The sequence below is a fragment of the Choloepus didactylus genome, chromosome X (assembly GCF_015220235.1).
Source record: "Choloepus didactylus isolate mChoDid1 chromosome X, mChoDid1.pri, whole genome shotgun sequence".
In the NCBI taxonomy this organism is placed as follows: domain Eukaryota; kingdom Metazoa; phylum Chordata; class Mammalia; order Pilosa; family Megalonychidae; genus Choloepus; species Choloepus didactylus.
In genome coordinates, this window is record NC_051334.1 from 192,218,726 (window position 1) to 192,242,342 (window position 23,617).

General features: G+C 39.5%; 1 protein-coding gene across 6 annotated transcripts in view; it reads right to left on the reverse strand.

Moving 5' to 3' along the window:
• The window catches only part of MPP1 (membrane palmitoylated protein 1), a 95,909-nt gene that overhangs the window by 26,091 nt on the left and 46,201 nt on the right, over positions 1–23,617 (reverse strand). For 2 of the 6 annotated variants that reach the window (XM_037821039.1, XM_037821037.1), the window contains 3 exons: positions 5,893–6,036; positions 5,532–5,610; positions 4,403–4,488 (listed from right to left, as the gene is read on the reverse strand). In XM_037821039.1, coding sequence (XP_037676967.1) covers positions 4,403–4,488; positions 5,532–5,610; positions 5,893–6,000 — 273 coding nt within the window. In that variant the 5' untranslated portion in view covers positions 6,001–6,036. Of the gene's footprint in view, positions 1–4,402; positions 4,489–5,531; positions 5,611–5,892; positions 6,040–8,598; positions 8,615–21,284; positions 21,339–23,617 lie in introns of those variants that run through there. The other 4 variants (XM_037821034.1, XM_037821033.1, XM_037821036.1 and 1 more) reach the window with 4 other exon arrangements.

The window sequence follows — 23,617 nt, forward strand, 5'->3', positions numbered from 1 at the left end:
AAAACTAGGAATAGAAGGAAACTTCCTCAACATGATAAAGGGCAGATGTGAAAAACCCACAGCTAACATCATACTTAATGGTGAAAGACTGAAAGCTTTCCCTCTAAAATCAGGAACAAGGCAAGGATGCCCACTGTCACCACTATTATTCAAGGTACTGGAAGTTCTAGCTAAAGCAATGAGGGAAGAAAAAGAAATAAAAGTCATCCAAATTGGAAACAAAGAAGTAAAACTTTTCTTATTTGCAGGTGACATGATCCTATGTATAGAAAATTATGAATAATCCTCAACAAAGCTCCTAGAGCTAGTAAACAAATTCAGCAAATGGTGGGGCATTTAGGATTAACATGCAAAAATCAGCAGTGTTTCTATACACTATTAATGAACAATCTGAAGAGGAAATCAAGAGAAAAGTTCCATCTACAAAAGTAACTAAAAGAACCAAATATCTAGGAATAAATTGAACCAAAGGACTTATATGTGGAAAACTACAAAACATTGCTAAAAGAAATCAAAGAAGACCTATATAAATAGAAGGACATTCCATGTTCATGCAATCCCAATCAAAATTCCAACAGCCTTCTTTGCAGAAATGGAAAAGCCAATCATCAAGTTTATATGGAAGGATAAGGGGCCTCAAAAAGCTAAAACCATCTTGAAAAAGAAGAACGAAGTTGGAGGACTCACACTTCCTGACTTTAAAACTTATTACAGAGCCACAGTAATCAAAACAGCATGGCACTTGCACAAGGACAGACATATAGAGCAAGGGAATTGAATTGAGAGCTCAGAAATAAAGCCTCACTCCTTTGGCCAACTGATCTTTGATAAAGGTGCCAAGTCCACTCAGTGGGAAAAGAATAGTCTCATCAACAAATGGTGTTAAAAGAACTGGATAGCCATATGCAAAAGAATGAAGTTGTACCACTACCTCATACTGTATACAAAAATTAACTCAAAATGGACTAAATAGTAAATATAAGACTTATATACTCATTAGTCAGTCTGCTGAGGCATAGGGCAGAGTTAAGGATGGAGAAGATATAGCAATTTCACTTCTTGGTATAAACCCAGAAGATCTGACAGCAGTGACATGAACAGACATTTTCCCACCAATGTTCATAGTGGCATTGTTCACAATTGCCAAGAGATGGAAACAATCCAAGTGTCCTTCAACAGATGAGTGGATAAACAAAATGGGGTATATACATATGATGGAAAACCATGCAGCAGTAAGAAGCAACAAGGTCCTGAAACATATGGCAACATGGATGAACCTTGAAGACATAATACTGAGCGAAAGAAGCTAGATACAAAAGAAGAGATATTGTATGTTACCACTAATGCAAACTCTGTGAACAATGTAAAATCAGTGTCTTATAATGTAGAATATTGGGAACCTAGAGATAGACAGAAGCTAGTGAAGGGGGAATGACAATCTAATATGTACAGACATAATAATGAGGGTGAACTTAATGGTATGGGAATGGTCAGGTGTGACTATGGTTCATTAATGGGATTATAAGTATCAGTGACTTGCTGAAGGGGAACATGTTTGTAAATGGTTGTTTAAAGGTATGTAACCCACAGAGTAGCACCACAAACCTAAATAAGTGTTAGCATGATATACTTACAAGGTATGACACTGGTACAGAGGGCTAACAACAGAGTGGTATGGAAAAACTACCCATTACATATTAATTACTATATTTAATAGGAATACCTTACCAGCACTACACTCATAATAGGGATGAATAATTAGGGGCTGATAAGAGCTTTGGGATGTTTTGTGTTATGATAATTATTTAAATTTGAGAGTGATGATGACTGCACAACTAAGTGAAGATAATGTAAGAAACTGACCATTTATCTTGGGATGGAATATATATTAAGTGAAATTAGGAACCCTCTACTCAATAATTCAAGCCCTCGACTTGAGGCTTACTCTTGTGAAATGGGTTGTAAATGGAAGGCTGAGCTCTCCTATAATTATGCCTAGGAGGCACATCCAGGGAACCTCTTTTGTTGCTCAGATGTGGCTTTTCTCTCTCTAAGCCCAATTTGGCAAATAAAATCATTAACCTCCCCTGTACATGGGACATGACTCCCAGGGGAATGAATCTCTCTGGTGACGTGGGACATGACTCCCAGGAATGAGCCTGGCTCTGCCAGCAAGGGATTGAAAATGCCTACTTGACCAAAAGGGGAAAAAATAAAGGTAACAAGCTGAGTTCACAGTGGCTGAGAGATCCCCAAAAGAGTCTAGAGTCTATCCTGGAGGTTTGTCTTAATGCAAGCTCCAGCTAGACATCCCAAATGGCCACAGTATGCCATGCCCTTACCAAAAGTAGTCCCCAAATACCTAGGTCCCTATCTGAGATTCTATAAAACATTCACTCACTAAGTTTTATCTCTCAGAAACTTAAATCCACCAGTGTTCCTATACCAGACAAGTCTAAAACCCAGAGGCAACAGTCTCTTTAAGATCAACAATTAGATGCAGTCCCCTTCCCCATACTGTCGACACCCTCTTTAATATGAACAAGTTAGGGTGCTCACAGCCTAGACACCCCTGAAGAAGGAAGAGATTTAGTGAGAGGAAGGGGTAGCAACAAACAAGATAAGATTTAACAAAGGTCTATGAATGCTGAAACTTGATATAATTATAGATATATATTTGGATACTGGGGTGTTGGAAGGGCTTGGAAGGAGGCAAATGACATGGTGGAACTGTAGCCTATAGCATCCTTTGGGATTTGCTCTATAGCTACTTGTTGAATTGTGCCTTGAAGGTCTTCACCTTTCTTTACAAACCTTGTATTGCATAATAAGGAAAGAACTGAAACTGTGGAACCATAACCCATAACAATTTTTGAAATTACCTATATGACTGTTTGTTGAGCTGTACATCAAGAGATGACACCATTCTGTAGGTATGTTATATTCTACAATAATGGAAATGGCTGAAGTTGTGGAACTGTGAACCATGACATTCTTTGAGATTTACACTCTAACTACTTGTGAAATTGTACTTTGAAAGTTATCACTGTTATACATTTATGTTAAAGTTCACAATAAAAGAATCAAACAAAAAAGTTGTGAGCCACCAACATATACATGGTAGTTAAAGCCGTATGATTTGATCAACTCATCTAGGTTGAGAATAAAGAAAATAATGGTAGGTCCAGAGTTGAAAGTGTCAAGAATTGAGGAAAACAAAGTGCAAACAATGGATCAGGAGTAAGTGTTTTAGAAGTTCACTAAATGAAAGCAGAGAACTGTGATTTGTTTGCGCAGAATAAAATTTAGCAGTGATAAGAGCCTCCTCAATAAGGTACTAATGCTTTGACAAAAAAATGAAGTACACTGATACCAATGTGGACTGTGACAGTTAGAAGTTGTTATGTACCCCATAAAAGATCATGTTCTTAAAGCTAATCCATATTGTAGTAGGGGACCTTGCAATAGACAGCAAAAAAAAAAAGCTAATCCATTACTGTGGGTATAGACCTATTGTGGGTGGGACCTTTTGATTAGGTTACTTACAGTTGAGCTGTGCTCCAGGTGAGTCTTAAATCTCTTACTGGAGTCCTTCATAAGAGGATGAAATAGAGAGAAAGACACACAAAAACTGAGAAAAAAAAGTCACAGACAGAGCAGCCAGATGCCAAAGGCAATGAAACCTGGGAGAGAAAGACTAGCAGATGCAACCATGTACCTTGCTATGTGTGATAGTTAGGTTCATGTGTCAACTTGGCCAGGCGATGGTGTCCAGGTGTCTGGTCAAGCAAGCACTGGCCTGTTACTGCAAGGACATTTGTGGCTGGTGAATACAACAGAAGGCTAAGGTTTATTAAATCATCAGTCAATTGACTACACCTATGACTGATTACATCAACGAAGGGCATGTCTTCCACAATGAGAGAATTCAATCAGCTGGACTTAATCCAATCAGTTGAAGACTTTTAAGGGAGAAGAGAGAGAACTTTCACTTTTTCTTCAGTCAGTCAGCCTCTCCTAGGGAGTTCATCGAAGACCCTCATCGGAGTTGCCAGCTCGCTGCCTGCCCCACGGAATTTGGAATTGTGCAACCCCACAGCTGGGTGAGACACATTTATAAAATCTCATGTTTACAGACATCTCCTGTTGGTTCTGTTTCCCTAGAGAACTGTAACTAATACATCATGTGACAGAGGAGTCCAGGATCACCAGATCACCTGTTGATGCCTTGATCTGGACATCTTCATGGCCTCAGAACTGTAAGCTTGTAAGCTAATAAATCCCTGTTGTTAAAAGCCAGCCCATTTCTGGTATATTGCATTTTGGCAGCTTTAGCAAACTAAAGCATGGATCAATACTCCATGAAGACACTAGATCTTCATGCAGCATAGAAAATACCTACCATCGCCTTCTGTAGCTGATCTACTGAGTGATTAGTCACATTTGTGCCATTGATTTCTAGGATCTCATCCCCCACGTGAAGGGAGCCTGCCATAAAATGAAAAAAAATCAAGCCACAAAAGAGTAAAATTTAAAACAAGAGATGTCACTATTTCTCAAGATACCATAGAAAAGACATCATGATCTGGAGCATATTATTAAATAGAATGTGAAACTGGTATCGAGAACATTCAATCACTTGACCTCAGTAATCCAACAACTGTAAAAGCACCTTATTCTCAAAGTCTCCTGGAACTAAACTGGGTACTAATTCCAGGAGAATATGATAAACCTACACATACTAAAAAGAATAATAAAGCAAAGAACTCAGTATTGATCATTTACTGGGAGTTCAATTTCCCTTTGTGATTTAGCTAAAACAAACATGCTACCAAATGGTAAAGTTAACCAATGATTAGATTCTGCACTAAGAGTAGTTAACAGTATTTGTGCCACCCTGGATACAAAAAATGTCTTAACTAAACATAAAAGGGTAGGAGCTAGAGGGTAGGAAAACCACTTCTTTTTGAGTTGCAATAGCAGAAGTCCCAGAGCACGGTTTGGATCAAGTGGGCAAATATAGGCTATTGTCAGCTACTTAGCACATGTTGTATTTGACTGTATTCTGTTCTCTAACCACTACCACCCCTCCCCAAATTTTACTAAATGACACATCTGAACATTTATAGCACCTTAACTTTAAAGACATACATTAATTACTTATGATTATTTGTTTAATCTGTTTTCTCAGTTAAACTGCTAGCTCCAGGAGGGTCTGTTTTCTTCACCGCTGTATATTCAATTTCTAATGCAACAGGTGGCATGTAGTAATCGCTCAAATATTAACTAAGTGAAAAAATTATAGGTACAAATAGGTGTGTAAGAACACTCAGAGGGAGAGATGGTGGCACTGGACAATTTATACTAAGTTCATATCCCTCAATTATTCTCAAGAGCTGGTTGTTAAGCCACTAAAATCCGCCGGCATACATACAAAAGTGAAGAATACAAGCTTCATATCCCATACTGCTGAACAGGGAGTCAATGATTAATCTCTGAATAAAACCCAACTTAGGACCTCCACAGAGTACCTTGTCTATGAATCATGCCCCCATGAAGAATTCTGGCCACCGTACATGACTGTTTTTCATTGAGCTTCAGAGTGATTCCCTGAAAGAAAGGCAATGGCACAGTAAACTTTATTTTAACTTCTTTCTGAGATTATCTTTAAAACAATGTCAGGCAATTTCTCAGGAAAAACACACTCATCTGGGACAGTTCTCAACCAGAATGGGCATGAGGCCTGGTTTGGATAGGGCTTGAGGTGGAGATGAAGAGATACAATACTGGACTTGACTGCTCCCCATGAGCAGCCTTCCTCATTTCCTCGTGTGGTCCTGTGACTCATGGAGTCAAGAGTAAATGATAGGTGACAATATGAGGAGAGATTACCATGGGCTCCTCTGTGACCTTCTCAAACTGTATGAGTCGCACTTTCCGCACCTCCTGCCCCTTGGCCTGGGCAGGGCTACCCGGGGCAGCAGACCCATTGGTGTACATGTCTTCAGTCACGGCATTCAACTGGTGTGACACAGCCTGCTGGGGCAAAACAACACAACAATGTATGAAATAAGCAGGAAAGGCTCATTGTCATCCCTAATCTGCAGTTCTAAAATCCAAAAAACTTTGAAAAACAATGGTTATTTCAGAAGTTTGCCATTCCAACCACATTTGGAATCAATATGAAGCTGTTTATAAGCTTTATTGATCCAACTTAATAGACTTGTTTCATAGTTTGCTGCAGAAATAGTAATGTGTATGACGTACAGAGGGTATTAAATAATACATACTAAAATTTAAAAAGTTCTGAATCCAAAAACACATTTTGTCCCAAGGATTTCTGGTGAGGGGTTGTAGACATATATGGTATGTATATGCCCAGATGTGCACATGCACAGGCGTGCACACACACACTCTCTAGCAAAGATGCAGAGTGGGTCTATTAAAGTTAATCCATGATGGGAGAAGGTAAAGGGGGACAAAGTGCCTCTGGTGAGGATAAACTGCAGAGGGAATGTATCAACAAAGGGGAGAAGCAAGACCCAGTTACTCTCTTCCCCTCTTTACTTCCTCGAGAAAGCCGATACTCTGGGACACATAAAAGTCAAAGGTAATTTAGGTCAGCCATCAGTCTTTCACTGGTAATCTTCGAGGCTACAAAAAACAGCTTCGATCTGGACTTGAGAATTATGCATTTAGGACTACACCCTGCCCCAAATCAGATCATTGCTACTCCTCCCACCCATCCCAAGATGACATCTCCATGGTTGACCCCTTTTTCTCAATCCTGAAGACAGCAAGCTGGACAACTCACATTACTAGATAGCAAGACCTTCTTATAAACCTGAAGAAATTTAAGGCACTGTGACATCGGCATGAGGACAGACAAAAGACCAATGAACAGAATAGCTAGTGCACAAATAGACCCACACATATGTGGTCAAGTGATTAATGATAAAAGTGGCTCTGCAGTGCAGAGGGGAACGGAGGATCTTTGCAATAAATGGTGCTGGACTGATTGGATAAACACATGGAAAAAAAATGAGCCTTGATCCTCTACCTCATTTTACATGCAAAAATAAATTCCAGATGGATTGTGGATCGAAAACCACCAAGCTTTGAGAAGAAAACATAGGAGAATACCTTTATAACCTGGGAATAGACAAAAATGTCTTATGTAAGACATAAAAGGCCCTAACTGTGAAATGAAAAGGAAAAAGAAAAGTCAGAGTATTTTAACATTAAGAATGTCTGTTTATCAAAAAAAAAGCCAAAAACAAAAACAAAAAACAAAAACAAACAAAAAAACTCCATTAAGGTAGGCAAAGATTTCTTAGACGAGACACACAAAGTAATAATCATAAAATAAAAGAATTGACTCTATCAAAGCTAAAACATTCTGCTCATCAAAAGACACTGTTAAAACAATGAAAAGGCATGGCAAGCCTGAAAGGAAAAATATGCAATATATCTAACAAAGGACTTGCATTCAGAATATATAAATAGGGAGGTGGGGCAAGATGGCGGACTGGTGAGCTGTATGTTTTAGTTACTCCTCCAGGAAAGTAGGTAGAAAGCCAGGAACTGCGTGGACTGGACACCACAGAGCAATCTGACTTTGGGCATACTTCATATAACACTCATGAAAACGTGGAACTGCTGAGATCAGCGAAATCTGTAAGTTTTTGCAGCCAGGGGACCCGCGCCACTCCCTGCCAGGCTCAGTCCCGTGGGAGGAGGGGCTGTCAGCTCCGGGAAGGAGAAGGGAGAACTGCAGTGGCAGCCCTTATCGGAAACTCATTCTACTGATCCAAACTCCAACCATAGATAGACTGAGACCAGACACCAGAGAATCTGAGAGCAGCCAGCCCAGCAGAGAGGAGACAGGCATAGGAAAAAAACAACACGAAAAACTCCAAAATAAAAGCGGAGGATTTTTGGAGTTCTGGTGAACATAGAAAGGGGAAGGGCAGAGCTCAGGCCCTGAGGCGCATATGCAAATCCCGAAGAAAAGCTGATCTCTCTGCCCTGTGGACCTTTCCTTAATGGCCCTGGTTGCTTTGTCTCTTAGCATTTCAATAACCATTAGATCTCTGAGGAGGGCCCTTTTTTTTTTTTTTTTTAATCCTTTTTTCTTTTTCTAAAACAATTACTCTAAGAAGCCCAATACAGAAAGCTTCAAAGACTTGCAATTTGGGCAGGTCAAGTCAAGAGCAGAACTAAGAGAGCTCTGAGACAAAAGGCAATAATCCAGTGGCTGAGAAAATTCACTAAACACCACAACTTCCCAAGAAAAGGGGGGTGTCCACTCACAGCCATCATCCTGGTGGACAGGAAACACTCCTGCCCATCGCCAGCCCCATAGCCCAGAGCTGCCCCAGACAACCCAGTGTGACGGAAGTGCTTCAAATAACAGGCACACACCACAAAACTGGGCATGGACATTAGCCTTCCCTGCAACCTCAGCTGATTGTCCCAGAGTTGGGAAGGCGGAGCAGTGTGAATTAACAAAGCCCCATTCAGCCATCATTTCAGCAGACTGGGAGCCTCCCTACACAGCCCAGCAGCCCAGAACTGCCCTGGGGGGACGGCACTCACCTGTGACATAGCACAGCCATCCCTCAACAGAGGACCCGGGGTGCACGGCCTGGAAGAGGGGCCCACTTGCAAGTCTCAGGAGCCATACGCCAATACCAAGGACTTGTGGGTCAGTGGCAGAGACAAACTGTGGCAGGACTGAACTGAAGGATTAGAGTATTGCAGCAGCTTTAAAACTCTAGGATCACCAGGGAGATTTGATTGTTAGGGCCACCCCCCCTCCCTGACTGCCCAGAAACACGACCCATATACAGGGCAGGCAACACCAACTACACACGCAAGCTTGGTACACCAATTGGACCCCACAAGACTCACTCCCCCACTCACCAAAAAGGCTAAGCAGGGGAGAACTGGCTTGTGGAGAACAGGTGGCTCGTGGACGCCACCTGCTGGTTAGTTAGAGAAACTGTACTCCACGAAGCTGTAGATCTGATAAATTAGAGATAAGGACTTCAATTGGTCTACAAAGACCTAAAAGAACCCTATCAAGTTCAGCAAATGCCACGAGGCCAAAAACAACAGAAAATTATAAAGCATATGAAAAAACCAGACGATATGGATAACCCAAGCCCAAGCACCCAAATCAAAAGATCAGAAGAGACACAGCACCTAGAGCAGCTACTCAAAGAACTAAAGATGAACAATGAGACCATAGTACAGGATACAAAGGAAATCAAGAAGACCCTAGAAGAGCATAAAGAAGACATTGCAATGTAGAGAGCAATTAAGGAAGGGGGAACAATAATCCAAGAAGAACAGATAAGCTATTTAACGTTCTGGGGATGCCCAGAAATGACTATGGTCTGTTAATTTCTGATGGATGTAGTAGGAACAAGTTCACTGAAATGTTGCTTTATTATGTAACTTTCTTGGGGTAAAGTAGGAACATGTTGGAAGTTAAGCAGTTATCTTAGGTTAATTGTCTTTTTCTTACTCCCTTGCTATGGTCTCTTTGAAATGTTCTTTTATTGTATGTTTGTTTTCTTTTTAACTTTTTTTTTCATACAGTTGATTTGAAAAAAGAAGGGAAAGTTAAAAAAAAAAAAAAAAGAAAAAAGACAAACAAGGAAAAAAAAAAAAAAGATGTAGTGCCCCCTTGAGGAGCCTGTGGAGAATGCAGGGGTATTCGCCTACCCCACCTCCATGGTTGCTAACATGACCACAGACATAGGGGACTGGTGGTTTGATGGGTTGAGCCCTCTACCATAAGTTTTACCCTTGGGAAGACGGTTGCTGCAAAGGAGAGGCTAGGCCTCCCTGTATTTGTGCCTAAGAGTCTCCTCCTGAATGCCTCTTTGTTGCTCAGATGTGGCCCTCTCTCTCTGGCTAAGCCAACTTGAAAGGTGAAATCACTGCCCTCCCCTCTACGTGGGATCAGACACCCAGGGAAGTGAATCTCGCTGGCAACGTGGAATATGACTCCCGGGGAGGAATGTAGACCCGGCATCGTGGGATGGAGAACATCTTCTTGACCAAAAGGGGGATGTGAAAGGAAATGAAATAAGCTTCAGTGGCAGAGAGATTCCAAAACGAGCCGAGAGATCACTCTGGTGGGCACTCTTACGCACACTTTAGACAACCTTTTTTAGGTTCTAAAGAATTGGGGGTAGCTGGTGGTGGATACCTGAAACTATTAAACTACAACCCAGAACCCATGAATCTCGAAGACAGTTGTATAAAAATGTAGCTTATGAGGGGGTGACAGTGGGATTGGGAATGCCATAAGGACCAAACTCCACTTTGTCTAGTTTATGGATGGATGTGTAGAAAAGTAGGGGAAGCAAACAAACAGACAAAGGTACCTAGTGTTCTTTTTTACTTCAATTGCTCTTTTTCACTCTAATTATTATTCTTGTTATTTTTGTGTGTGTGCTAATGAAGGTGTCAGGGATTGATTTAGGTGATGAATGTACAACTATGTAATGGTACTGTAAACAATCGAAAGTACAGTTTGTTTTGTATGACTGCGTGGTATGTGAATATATCTCAATAAAATGATGATTAAAAAAAAAAAAAAAAAGAAGACATTGCAAGACTAAATAAAAAAATGGAAGATCTTATGGAAATTAAAGAAACTGTTGACCAAATTAAAAAGATTCTGGACACTCATACTACAAGACTAGAGGAAGTTGAACAATGAATCAGTGACCTCGAAGATGACAGAATGGAAAATGAAAGCATAAAAGAAAGAATGGGGAAAAAAATTGAAAAAATTGAAATGGACCTCAGGGATATGATAGATAATATGAAACGTCCGAATATAAGACTCATTGGTGTCCCAGAAGGGGAAGAAAAGGTAAAGGTCTAGGAAGAGTATTCAAAGAAATTGTTGGGGAAAACTTCCCAAATCTTCTAAACAACATAAATACACAAATCATAAACGCTCAGCGAACTCCAAATAGAATAAATCCAAATAAACCCACTCCGAGACATATACTGATCACACTGTCAAACACAGAAGAGAAGGAGCAAGTTCTGAAAGCAGCAAGAGAAAAGCAATTCACCACATACAAAGGAAACAGCATAAGACTAAGTAGTGACTACTCAGCAGCAACCATGGAGGCGAGAAGGCAGTGGCACGATATATTTAAAATTTTGAGTGAGAAAAATTTCCAGCCAAGAATACTTTATCCAGCAAAGCTCTCCTTCAAATTTGAGGGAGAGCTTAAATTTTTCACAGACAAACAAATGCTGAGAGAATTTGCTAACAAGAGACCTGCCCTACTGGAGATACTAAAGGGAGCCCTACAGACAGAGAAACAAAGAAAGGACAGAGAGACTTGGAGAAAGGTTCAGTACTAAAGAGATTCGGTATGGGTACAATAAAGGATATTAATAGACAGAGGGGAAAAATATGACAAACATAAACCAAAGGATAAGATGGCCGATTCAAGAAATGCCTTCACGGTTATAACGTTGAATGTAAATGGATTAAACTCACCAATTAAAAGATATAGATTCGCAGAATGGATCAAAAAAAATGAACCATCAATATGTTGCATACAAGAGACTCATCTTAGACACAGGGACACAAAGAAACTGAAAGTGAAAGGATGGAAAAAAATATTTCATGCAAGCTACAGCCAAAAGAAAGCAGGTGTAGCAATATTAATCTCAGATAAAATAGACTTCAAATGCAGGGATGTTTTGAGAGACAAAGAAGGCCACTACATACTAATAAAAGGGGCAATTCAACAAGAAGAAATAACAATCGTAAATGTCTATGCACTCAATCAAGGTGCCACAAAATACATGAGAGAAACACTGGCAAAACTAAAGGAAGCAATTGATGTTTCCACAATAATTGTGGGAGACTTCAACACATCACTCTCTCCTATAGATAGATCAACCAGACAGAAGACCAACAAGGAAACTGAAAACCTAAAGAATCTGATAAATGAATTAGATTTAACAGACATATACAGGACATTACATCCCAAATCACCAGGATACACATACTTTTCTAGTGCTCACGGAACTTTCTCCAGAATAGATCATATGCTGGGACATAAAACAAGCCTCAATAAATTTAAAAAGATTGAAATTATTCAAAGCACATTCTCTGACCACAATGGAATACAATTAGAAGTCAATAACCATCAGAGACTTAGAAAATTCACAAATACCTGGAGGTTAAACAACACACTCCTAAACAATCAGTGGGTTAAAGAAGAAATAGCAAGAGAAATTGCTAAATATATACAGACGAATGAAAATGAGAACACAACATACCAAAACCTATGGGATGCAGCAAAAGCAGTGCTAAGGGGGAAATTTATAGCACTAAACGCATATATTAAAAAGGAAGAAAGAGCCAAAATCAAAGAACTAATGGATCAACTGAAGAAGCTAGAAAATGAACAGCAAACCAATCCTAAACCAAGCAGAAGAAAAGAAATAACAAGGATTAAAGCAGAAATAAATGACATAGAGAACAAACAAACAATAGAGAGGATAAATATCACCAAAAGTTGGTTCTTTGAGAAGATCAACAAGATTGACAAGCCCCTAGCTAGACTGACAAAATCAAAAAGAGAGAAGACCCATATAAACAAAATAATGAATGAAAAAGGTGACATAACTGCAGATCCTGAAGAAATTAAAAAAATTATAAGAGGATATTATGAACAACTGTATGGCAACAAACTGGATAATGTAGAGGAAATGGACAATTTCCTGGAAACATATGAACAACCTAGACTGACCAGAGAAGAAATAGAAGACCTCAACCAACCCATCACAAGCAAAGAGATCCAATCAGTCATCAAAAATCTTCCCACAAATAAATGCCCAGGGCCAGATGGCTTCACACGGGAATTCTACCAAACTTTCCAGAAAGAACTGACACCAATCTTACTCAAACTCTTTCAAAACATTGAAGAAAATGGAACACTACCTAACTCATTTTATGAAGCTAACATCAATCTAATACCAAAACCAGGCAAAGATGCTACAAAAAAGGAAAACTACCGGCCAATCTCCCTAATGAATATAGATGCAAAAATCCTCAACAAAATACTTGCAAATCGAATCCAAAGACACATTAAAAAAATCATACACCATGACCAAGTGGGGTTCATTCCAGGCATGCAAGGATGGTTCAACATAAGAAAATCAATCAATGTATTACAACACATTAAAAACTCGAAAGGGAAAAATCAATTGATCATCTCAATAGATGCTGAAAAAGCATTTGACAAAATCCAACATCCCTTTTTGATAAAAACACTTCAAAAGGTAGGAATTGAAGGAAACTTCCTCAACATGATAAAGAGCATATATGAAAAACCCACAGCCAGCATTGTACTCAATGGTGAGAGACTGAAAGCCTTCCCTCTAAGATCAGGAACAAGACAAGGATGCCCGCTGTCACCACTGTTATTCAACATTGTGCTGGAAGTGCTAGCCAGGGCAATCCGGCAAGACAAAGGAATAAAAGGCATCCAAATTGGAAAAGAAGAAGTAAAACTGTCATTGTTTGCAGATGATATGATTTTATATCTAGAAAACCCTGAGAAATCGACGATACAGCTACTAGAGCTAATAAACAAATTTAGCAAAGTAGCGGGATACAAGATTAATGCACATAGTCAGTAATGTTTCTATATGCTAGAAATGAACAAACTGAAGAGACACTCAAGAAAAAGATACCATTTTCAATAGCAACTAAAAAAATCAAGTACCTAGGAATAAACTTAACCAAAGATGTAAAAGACCTATACAAAGAAAACTACATAACTCTACTAAAAGAAATAGAAGGGGACCTTAAAAGATGGAAAAATATTCCATGTTCATGGATAGGAAGGCTAAATGTCATTAAGATGTCAATTCTACCCAAACTCATCTACAGATTCAATGCAATCCCAATCAAAATTCCAACAACCTACTTTGCAGACTTGGAAAAGCTAGTTATCAAATTTATTTGGAAAGGGAAGATGCCTCGAATTGCTAAAGACACTCTAAAAAAGAAAAACGAAGTGGGAGGACTTACACTCCCTGACTTTGAAGCTTATTATAAAGCCACAGTTGCCAAAACAGCATGGTACTGGCACAAAGATAGACATATAGATCAATGGAATCGAATTGAGAATTCAGAGATAGACCCTCAGATCTATGGCCGACTGATCTTTGATAAGGCCCCCAAAGTCACTGAACTGAGTCATAATGGTCTTTTCAACAAATGGGGCTGGGAGAGTTGGATATCCATATCCAAAAGAATGAAAGAGGACCCCTACCTCACCCCCTACACAAAAATTAACTCAAAATGGACCAAAGATCTCAATATAAAAGAAAGTACCATAAAACTCCTAGAAGATAATGTAGGAAAACATCTTCAAGACCTTGTATTAGGCGGCCACTTCCTAGACTTTACACCCAAAGCACAAGCAACAAAAGAGAAAATAGATAAATGGGAACTCCTCAAGCTTAGAAGTTTCTGCACCTCAAAGGAATTTCTCAAAAAGGTAAAGAGGCAGCCAACTCAATGGGAAAAAATTTTTGGAAACCATGTATCTGACAAAAGACTGACATCTTGCATATACAAAGAAATCCTACAACTCAATGACGATAGTACAGACAGCCCAATTATAAAATGGGCAAAAGATATGAAAAGACAGTTCTCTGAAGAGGAAATACAAATGGCCAAGAAACACATGAAAAAATGTTCAGCTTCACTAGCTATTAGAGAGATGCAAATTAAGACCACAATGAGATACCATCTAACACCGGTTAGAATGGCTGCCATTAAACAAACAGGAAACTACAAATGCTGGAGGGGATGTGGAGAAATTGGAACTCTTATTCATTGTTGGTGGGACTGTATAATGGTTCAGCCACTCTGGAAGTCAGTCTGGCAGTTCCTTAGAAAACTAGATATAGAGTTACCATTCGATCCAGCGATTGCACTTCTCGGTATATACCCGGAAGATCGGAAAGCAGTGACACGAACAGATATCTGCACGCCAATGTTCATAGCAGCATTATTCACAATTGCCAAGAGATGGAAACAACCCAAATGTCCTTCAACAGATGAGTGGATAAATAAAATGTGGTATATACACACGATGGAATACTACGCGGCAGTAAGAAGGAACGATCTCGTGAAACATATGACAACATGGATGAACCTTGAAGACATAATGCTGAGCAAAATAAGCCAGGCACAAAAAAGAGAAATATTATATGCTACCACTAATGTGAACTTTGAAAAATGTAAAACAAATGGTTTATAATGTAGAATGTAGGGGAACTAGCAATAGAGAGCAATTAAGGAAGGGGGGAACAATAATCCAAGAAGAACAGATAAGCTATTTAACGTTCTGGGGATGCCCAGGAATGACTATGGTCTGTTAATTTCTGATGGATATAGTAGGAACAAGTTCACAGAAATGTTGCTATATTAGGTAACTTTCTTGGGGTAAAGCAGGAACATGTTGGAAGTTAAGCAGTTATCTTAGGTTAGTTGTCTTTTTCTTACTCCCTTGTTATGGTCTCTTTGAAATGTTCTTTTATTGTATGTTTGTTTTCTTTTTAACTTTTTTTTTCATACAGTTGATTTAAAAAAGAAGGGAAAGTTAAAAAAAAGAAAAAAGACAAACAAGGAAAAAAAAAAATATGTAGTGCCCCCTTGAGGAGCCTGTGGAGAATGCAGGGGTATTCGCCTACCCCACCTCCATGGTTGCTAACATGACCACAGACATAGGGGACTGGTGGTTTGATGGGTTGAGCCCTCTACCACAGGTTTTACCCTTGGGAAGATGGTTGCTGCAAAGGAGAGGCTAGGCCTCCCTGTATTTGTGCCTAAGAGTCTCCTCCTGAATGCCTCTTTGTTGCTCAGATGTGGCCCTCTCTCTCTGGCTAAGCCAACTTGAAAGGTGAAATCACTGCCCTCCCCTCCCCCCTACGTGGGATCAGACACCCAGGGAAGTGAATCTCCCTGGCAACGTGGAATATGACTCCCGGGGAGGAATGTAGACCCGGCATCGTGGGATGGAGAACATCTTCTTGACCAAAAGGGGGATGTGAAAGGAAATGAAATAAGCTTCAGTGGCAGAGAGATTCCAAAACGAGCCGAGAGATCACTCTGGTGGGCACTCTTACGCACACTTTAGACAACCTTTTTTAGGTTCTAAAGAATTGGGGTAGCTGGTGGTGGATACCTGAAACTATTAAACTACAACCCAGAACCCATGAATCTCGAAGACAGTTGTATAAAAATGTAGCTTATGAGGGGTGACAGTGGGATTGGGAATGCCATAAGGACCAAACTCCACTTTGTCTAGTTTATGGATGGATGTGTAGAAAAGTAGGGGAAGCAAACAAACAGACAAAGGTACCTAGTGTTCTTTTTTACTTCAATTGCTCTTTTTCACTCTAATTATTATTCTTGTTATTTTTGTGTGTGTGCTAATGAAGGTGTCAGGGATTGATTTAGGTGATGAATGTACAACTATGTAATGGTACTGTAAACAATCGAAAGTACAATTTGTTTTGTATGACTGCGTGGTATGTGAATATATCTCAATAAAATGATGATTAAAAAAAAAAAAAAAGAAGGGAAAGTTAAAAAAAAAAAAAAAGAAAAACAAGGAAAAAAAGATGTAGTGCCCCCTTGAGGAGCCTGTGGAGAATGCAGGGGTATTTGCCTACCCCACCTCGATGGTTGCTAACATGACCACAGACATAGCAGACTGGTGGTTTGATGGGTTGAGCCCTCTACCATAAGTTTTACCCTTGGGAAGACGGTTGCTGCAAAGGAGAGGCTAGGCCTCCCTATGGTTGTGCCTAAGAGCCTCCTCCTGAATGCCTCTTTGTTGCTCAGATGTGGCCCTCTCTCTCTGGCTAAGCCAACTTGAAAGGTGAAATCACTGCCCTCCCCCCTATGTGGGATCAGACACCCAGGGGAGTGAATCTCCCTGGCAACGTGGAATATGACTCCCGGGGAGGAATGTAGACCCGTCATCGTGGGATGGAGAACATCTTCTTGACCAAAAGGGGGATGTGAAAGGAAATGAAATAAGCTTCAGTGGCAGAGAGATTCCAAAAGGAGCCGAGAGGTCACTCTGGTGGGCACTCTTACGCACAATTTAGACAACCCTTTTTAGGTTCCAAAGAATTGGGGTAGCTGGTGGTGGATACCTGAAACTATCAAACTACAACCCAGAACCCATGAATCTCGAAGACAGTTGTATAAAAATGTAGCTTATGAGGGGTGACAATGGGATTGGGAAAGCCATAAGGACCACACTCCACTTTGTCTAGTTTATGGATGGATGAGTAGAAAAATAGGGGAAGGAAACAAACAGACAAAGGTACCCAGTGTTCTTTTTTACTTCAATTGCTCTTTTTCACTCTAATTATTATTCTTGTTATTTTTGTGTGTGTGCTAATGAAGGTGTCAGGGATTGATTCGGGTGATGAATGTACAACTATGTAATGGTACTGTAAACAATCGAAAGTACGATTTGTTTTGTATGACTGCGTGGTATGTGAATATATCCCAATAAAATGAAGATAAAAAAAAAAAATGAACATGGGAAATGCTTGCTCTCCATCCAGACCAATGGTTTGAAAAACAGGATCTGGAAGCCACCTATATCAGAATCATTCAGGGGTGTTTTCAAAAAGTGGTCACCTCAGACCTCTGAACCAGAGTATTTCAGGGCGAGGTTCGGTATTCTTCCATTTTGTATCACTCCCCAGATGATTTTGTTTTCACTAAACTTGGAGAATCTTAACAGTAGACTATGAGCATCTTAAGGCGAGGACCATGTAAGATCAACTCCTAGCAATTAACAGTCAGTGAAAGACCGAATAAATAGAAAGGAGATTTAAAATGGAGGGAATTGCCTAAAACATGCAGAGCAGGGAAAGCAAAATGCATGGCACACCCCTTAGGAAATTTTATATGACTAACTGAGAAGGCTGTTATAATTTTAGCCACTAATGGATGACACCCCAGTCTTTGAAAATCAACTCTTTGCGTATGGCAGGAGAATGAGCTTGTTTTTGCAAAGGACATTGGCTTCTACAGCTGGGTCATCTGAGTCACTTTATGTTCTCTTCCATATGTGACGAAGAGGGAACACTGTTTGACCACTAGAGCAGCCACTGTGCTGTTATGCAGGCCCACTAAAATCTTAATATCCCATAAAGAGATTAATGATGTTGTCATGGAGACCATGTTGCCACATCTCCATCCTCTGAGCTGTGATTCTGCTTGAGAACTTTTTTTCCTTTGGATAAAGAAACCATTTTTACGTCTTTAAGGCTTATGATTTTTGTCAATTAGTGTTTCTGTTTCTTTAGTTTTTAAACAACTTTCAAGTTTTTGAAAGAGGACTCTGGTTGGCAGCTGATTTCCCTATTTATCCAAAGAGCCAATATTTTATTCCATTTGAAGTTTCACAGTTCATAGAAACGGTCTGAAATAGTTCCTCTAGCCCAATGCAAGGCCAAGGATGACTCCCAGGACTAGTCCTGGAAGCTCTTAGTTCCCTGGAAAGGCACAGGCCAAGGGAAAAGGAAATGTGGCCCCTGTGTCTCGTCTCACTCGGAGAAGACCCAGGTGGGTCCTTTAACATCTCTGGCCAAAATGTCCTCATCCATGACCTGAAAGGTAAGGTATGATCTAGGTGACCAGAAGTCATGTTCCAACTCTGAAATGTTAATGGTTGTTTTCTGATTAGGCTTCCAATTTACTGCACCTGGGCGTTTCAGACAATTGACCTATATAGAAAGATTAGTAGAGTTTATTTTTGCTTTTAGCGTGTGTCCTTTGGAGTGACACAGATGAAGAGGGGTTTACTTTGGTTCCATCTTTCATTTCGCTTCATTTGGTTTTGTTCTTCGTTTGTTCTGACGGAGATGAAGGAAGTTTAGGGGAGCAAAGCCATGGTCTGATTAGCAATAGAATTTAACTTTAGACCCTGTTCTGTTATTAGGTACCATTCTGATTTAGGGCAGGTTTCTGACGTCTCTAGGCCTAAGTATTCTAACCTGTAAAATGAAGTCAGACTCGATCATTTCTAAAGTCTTTTTTGGCTCGAAAACCCTGGCATGAAATATATGTAAACACCACAAAATAAACAGAGAAAACGTGAAAGTTGGAAATTCAGACATATTTTGGATATAGATAGTTGCAGCTGATCACTTTTTAAAATACTAGATGAGCTCAGAGGTACATCTTTGTTTATATATTCATGCTGATTACCCCAGTGCATAGTAAGATTCAGTAAATGTTTGGTGAATGATGAACAAATGCAACTGAAACACATCCGAAAGGCAGAACTATTTTATCGGTCCATCAATTCTCACCTGTTTTTAAAATGTAGCCTCTTGATTGTGGTGATGAACGCATAACTATGTTATTATACTGTGGACAGTTGATTGTATACCATGGATGATTGTATGGTGTGTGAATGTATTTCAATAAAACTGAATTTAATAAAAATAAATAAAGAAAGAAAGAAAGAAAGAAAGAAAGAATATATAAATAATGCTTACAACTCAATTACAAGATGACAAACAACTCAATGAAAAGATGGGTAAAATGCTTGTACAGACACCTTCCCAAAAGAATACATATGAATGGTCAATAAACATATAAAAAGATGCTCAACATCATTTGTCTTTGAAAAATATAAAACAAAACTACAAGGAGATACCACTACATACCCTCTAGAATGGCTACAATTAGAAAGACAGACAATATCAAGTGTTGGAACTCATACATTGCTGGTGGGAATGCAAAATGGTGGTCACTTTGGAAAACATTTTGGCAATTTCTTATATGAAGTTAAACACTCACTCTATGACTCAGCAACTCAACTCCTAGATATTCGTTCAAGAAAAAAGAAATCATATACCCACAAAAAGACTTTGTACACAAATGTTCACAGAAACTTTACTCACAGTAGCCAAAAGTGGAAACAACTCAAATGTCCATCAACTGGGGAATGGATAAACAAACTGTGATACATCCAAACAAGGCAATACTACTCAGCAATGAAAAAGATCGAACTACTCATGTATATACAACATGAATGAATCTCAAAAACATTATTTTGAGTGAAAGAAGCCTTATGCAAAACAGTACACACTACATGATACAATTTATATGAGGTTTTAGAACAGGAAAAACTAATCTGTAGTAAAAAAAAATCCAAACATTGGTTACCTCTGATAGGATGGGAAAGGAACTTGGAAGGAACATAGGAGAACTTTCTGGAATGCTGCTAATGTTTTATATTGTGATGGGGTTTGGGTTATACAGGTGTATGCATTTGTTAAAACTCATCCAATGGTATATTTAAGATTTGTGCATTTCACTAAATTATACAACAAAATTTTTAAAAAGAACCATAAATCAATATTGAACCTAGTCAATGATAGGCATGCTGAATTTTTAGGGGTGAGGTGTTCTGATGTCTGCAACTTATTTTGAAATGTTTAAAACCATGGTGGCTAGATGGATAGGTTTGGGATATATACGTGATAAAGCAAAATGGTAACTGGAAATTATAGGAGGTGTGGCTATATGGGTGTTACTCTAAATTTCTTTAATTTTTTTGGTATGTTTGAAGTTTTTCATTATAAAATACTGGGGGAAAATGACATAATGAAAAGGCAAGATATGGAACGAGAAAAACCGGAACATGCATACCCTGCAGCTGGGAATATATACTGGTGAAATCCTGTTGGAATACTGGGAGTTTCTACCAAAGGTGGATACAGAATGCATCCCTGATGACCCAGCCATTTCACTACTAGGCACGTGCCAAAATCTTGAAATCTTTCTTGACTCTTCTCTTTTTTTCACATACAACAACTGGTCCATAAGCAAATCCTTTAGGCTCTTCCTTCAAAATACATCCAGAAACACTACTTTCACTGCCTCTACTGCCAGTTCTCTAGCCCAAGCTACCTTTCCTGCCTGAGTAACTGCAATACCTTAAATGACCATTGGCTCCTGCCTTTAGCTCCCTATGCAGTAGCCAGAACAATTCTGAGGCTAGATCAAGGAGGCCAGGATATAAAACTGGATAAGCAAGCATTCATTGACTTGGAGGCATTTTCTTGGGGTACAGGATTTAACATCCTGAGGGCAGGCAGTAGAGGAAGGGATTCAAGGCTGACAGAAGTGGGCCTGCTGGAGTGGATAGATTATGTGAGGCTAGAAGACTCACCCAAAGGATTGTGTTCCACGGGAGGGCCCGAAGACACATTCTGCATGAAGGTCATCAGGAATTCGCCAATCAGGGGCACCAGCATCACTCAGAAGCTCAGTGGTGGCCTTGGGTGCAGGCCAGGATGTCCACAGGAGACATGGTCATGGGGCTGGGCTTGTTAAGATCCATAAGGATGATGAGCTCTGGACACAATAGAGGCCAGGCAGTGGCACATATGCACCAGAAGTCCAGAGGCAACAACTACTGTAATGACTGGTAAGATCATTACAGGATCATTACCAGTACTGTAAAGACTGGTCAGCCAAGGGGTCTTGACCCTCCAGGAGGTGAGGAAATAGTTAATAGAACACAGCATCCCCAGAGGCAAAAGACATGGGCAGCTGATGAAATGCTACTTAATATATACAATCCAAAGAAGGCAAGAGTGGAGGCGCAGCTGTTACCATCCAAAGTCACTATCCCTTGCTGAATTCCCAGTACTGAGATAATTTTCAGACCTGAAACTCACTGACTGAGGAGGGTCTCCAGGAGGAAAGACCCCATGGCAAATATACACTGTGATAACACACCCAATGGTGATATACACTGGGAAGAGGGGACTATCTGGTTATTTTAAGGACTATTGGGCAAAAGGTCTGAGTTGACACTGACACTCGGAAACACAATACATCATCACGGCCCCTCGTTAGAGTGGGAGCCTATGGTAGTCAGAAGTCCTGGAGTCCTGGCTGAAGACTGGTTCACAGTGGGCCCACTGGGTCCACAGACCTACCCAATGATCATTTCCCCAATCCACAAGTGTATAAATAGAACAGATATGCTTGGCAATTGGAGTAATCACCACAGGTCCTTGGTCTGTGGGAGCTATCACAAGTGGGGAAAACCCAGTAGAAACCTCTGAAAATGCCCCGTTTTTTTTAATGCAATTTTATTTAGATATATTCACAAGCCATACAATCATCCACAGTGTACAACCAATTGTTCATAGTATCATCATACAGTTGTGCATTCATCACCACATTCAATCTTTGAACATTTTCATTATCCAAAAAATAAAATAAAAATTAAAATGAAAAACAACATCCAAAACATTCCATTCCCATCCTTCCCCCATTGTTCATTTACTTTTTTTCCACACTCATTCATTGTTTTTTAACTTTATCAAAAAATTAAAAGAAAAACAATAAAAAAAAAACAAAATGCTCCCTGTTTTGATACTAAAACAAAAACAATATGACAAGATGATGGAGGAGAAAAAGGCCCAAACTTTACAGACACATCAACTCATGTGAATGGAAGCCATAAACAGATGGTGGCCCTCAAAGACAGTGAAGACTGAGGATCTTCCCAATGGGTGGAACTACAATTAGAGCATTGCTCATCCACTTTGTGGGGAAGAAGAAGTGGCCCAGGGTGGGAATATACACACATTCCTGGGCAGTGGCCAATGGTTTTGTCATCTGGTCAGGAGTCTGGAAGGAAAAGGGACTGGAAGATCAGAGACAAGGAGGTGTGTGGTAGAGGCTTGTGGATGGACACATGTTTTATAACAGGAGTGCTACTGACAAAATAATATAATAAAATTTTAATTTTAACCTACTGCATACTTTCTAAGAGGTCTGTAGAAACTCTGATAAGGTGGTAAAATTCAACTATTTTTAGTTACTGAGTGGCCTGAAATAAGAGAAGTACTTAGTAACAGAAACTGCTTTACACTGCAACTAGAATTTAAAAAAACACATATGACACCAAGTCACATGGCATTAGTGCTATAATAAAATTTTTTAAGACAGGATTAAATTTAGAAAATCGATTTATGAAACCTGGAAGCACAGAACTCCACATAGTTTTCAGGTACTCTACAACAGATAACTCAATAATATAGTGAATACTGCATCTGTATGGGGGCACTCTGGGCATACAGACCACCACACAGCCATAAAAAGAAGGGGGAAGCCCTTTATGTTCAGATATTCAATAATCTTGAAGATTTATTGTTAAGTGAAAAAAAAAACAAAATGAGGAAGAGTATACCATCATTAGCGTAAGCAGTGAAAAATGAATATATTTTTATTTGCTTATAAATGAATAAACTATCTCTGGAATGAAATATAAGAAACAGTGGTTGCTTCTAGGGAGGGGGATTGGGTGGTTATAGGATGGGGTGAGAATGAAATGTTTTCACTGTTGATCCACTTATATCTTTCAAATTATGTGCTATGTGTATGTTTTACTTTAATAAAATAAATTGGTAAAATAAAAAAGCACCAGTTACAAATTGGAGGCATACGTTTGAACATATCTATAACCATCTGGGTTTGAGTCCTGGC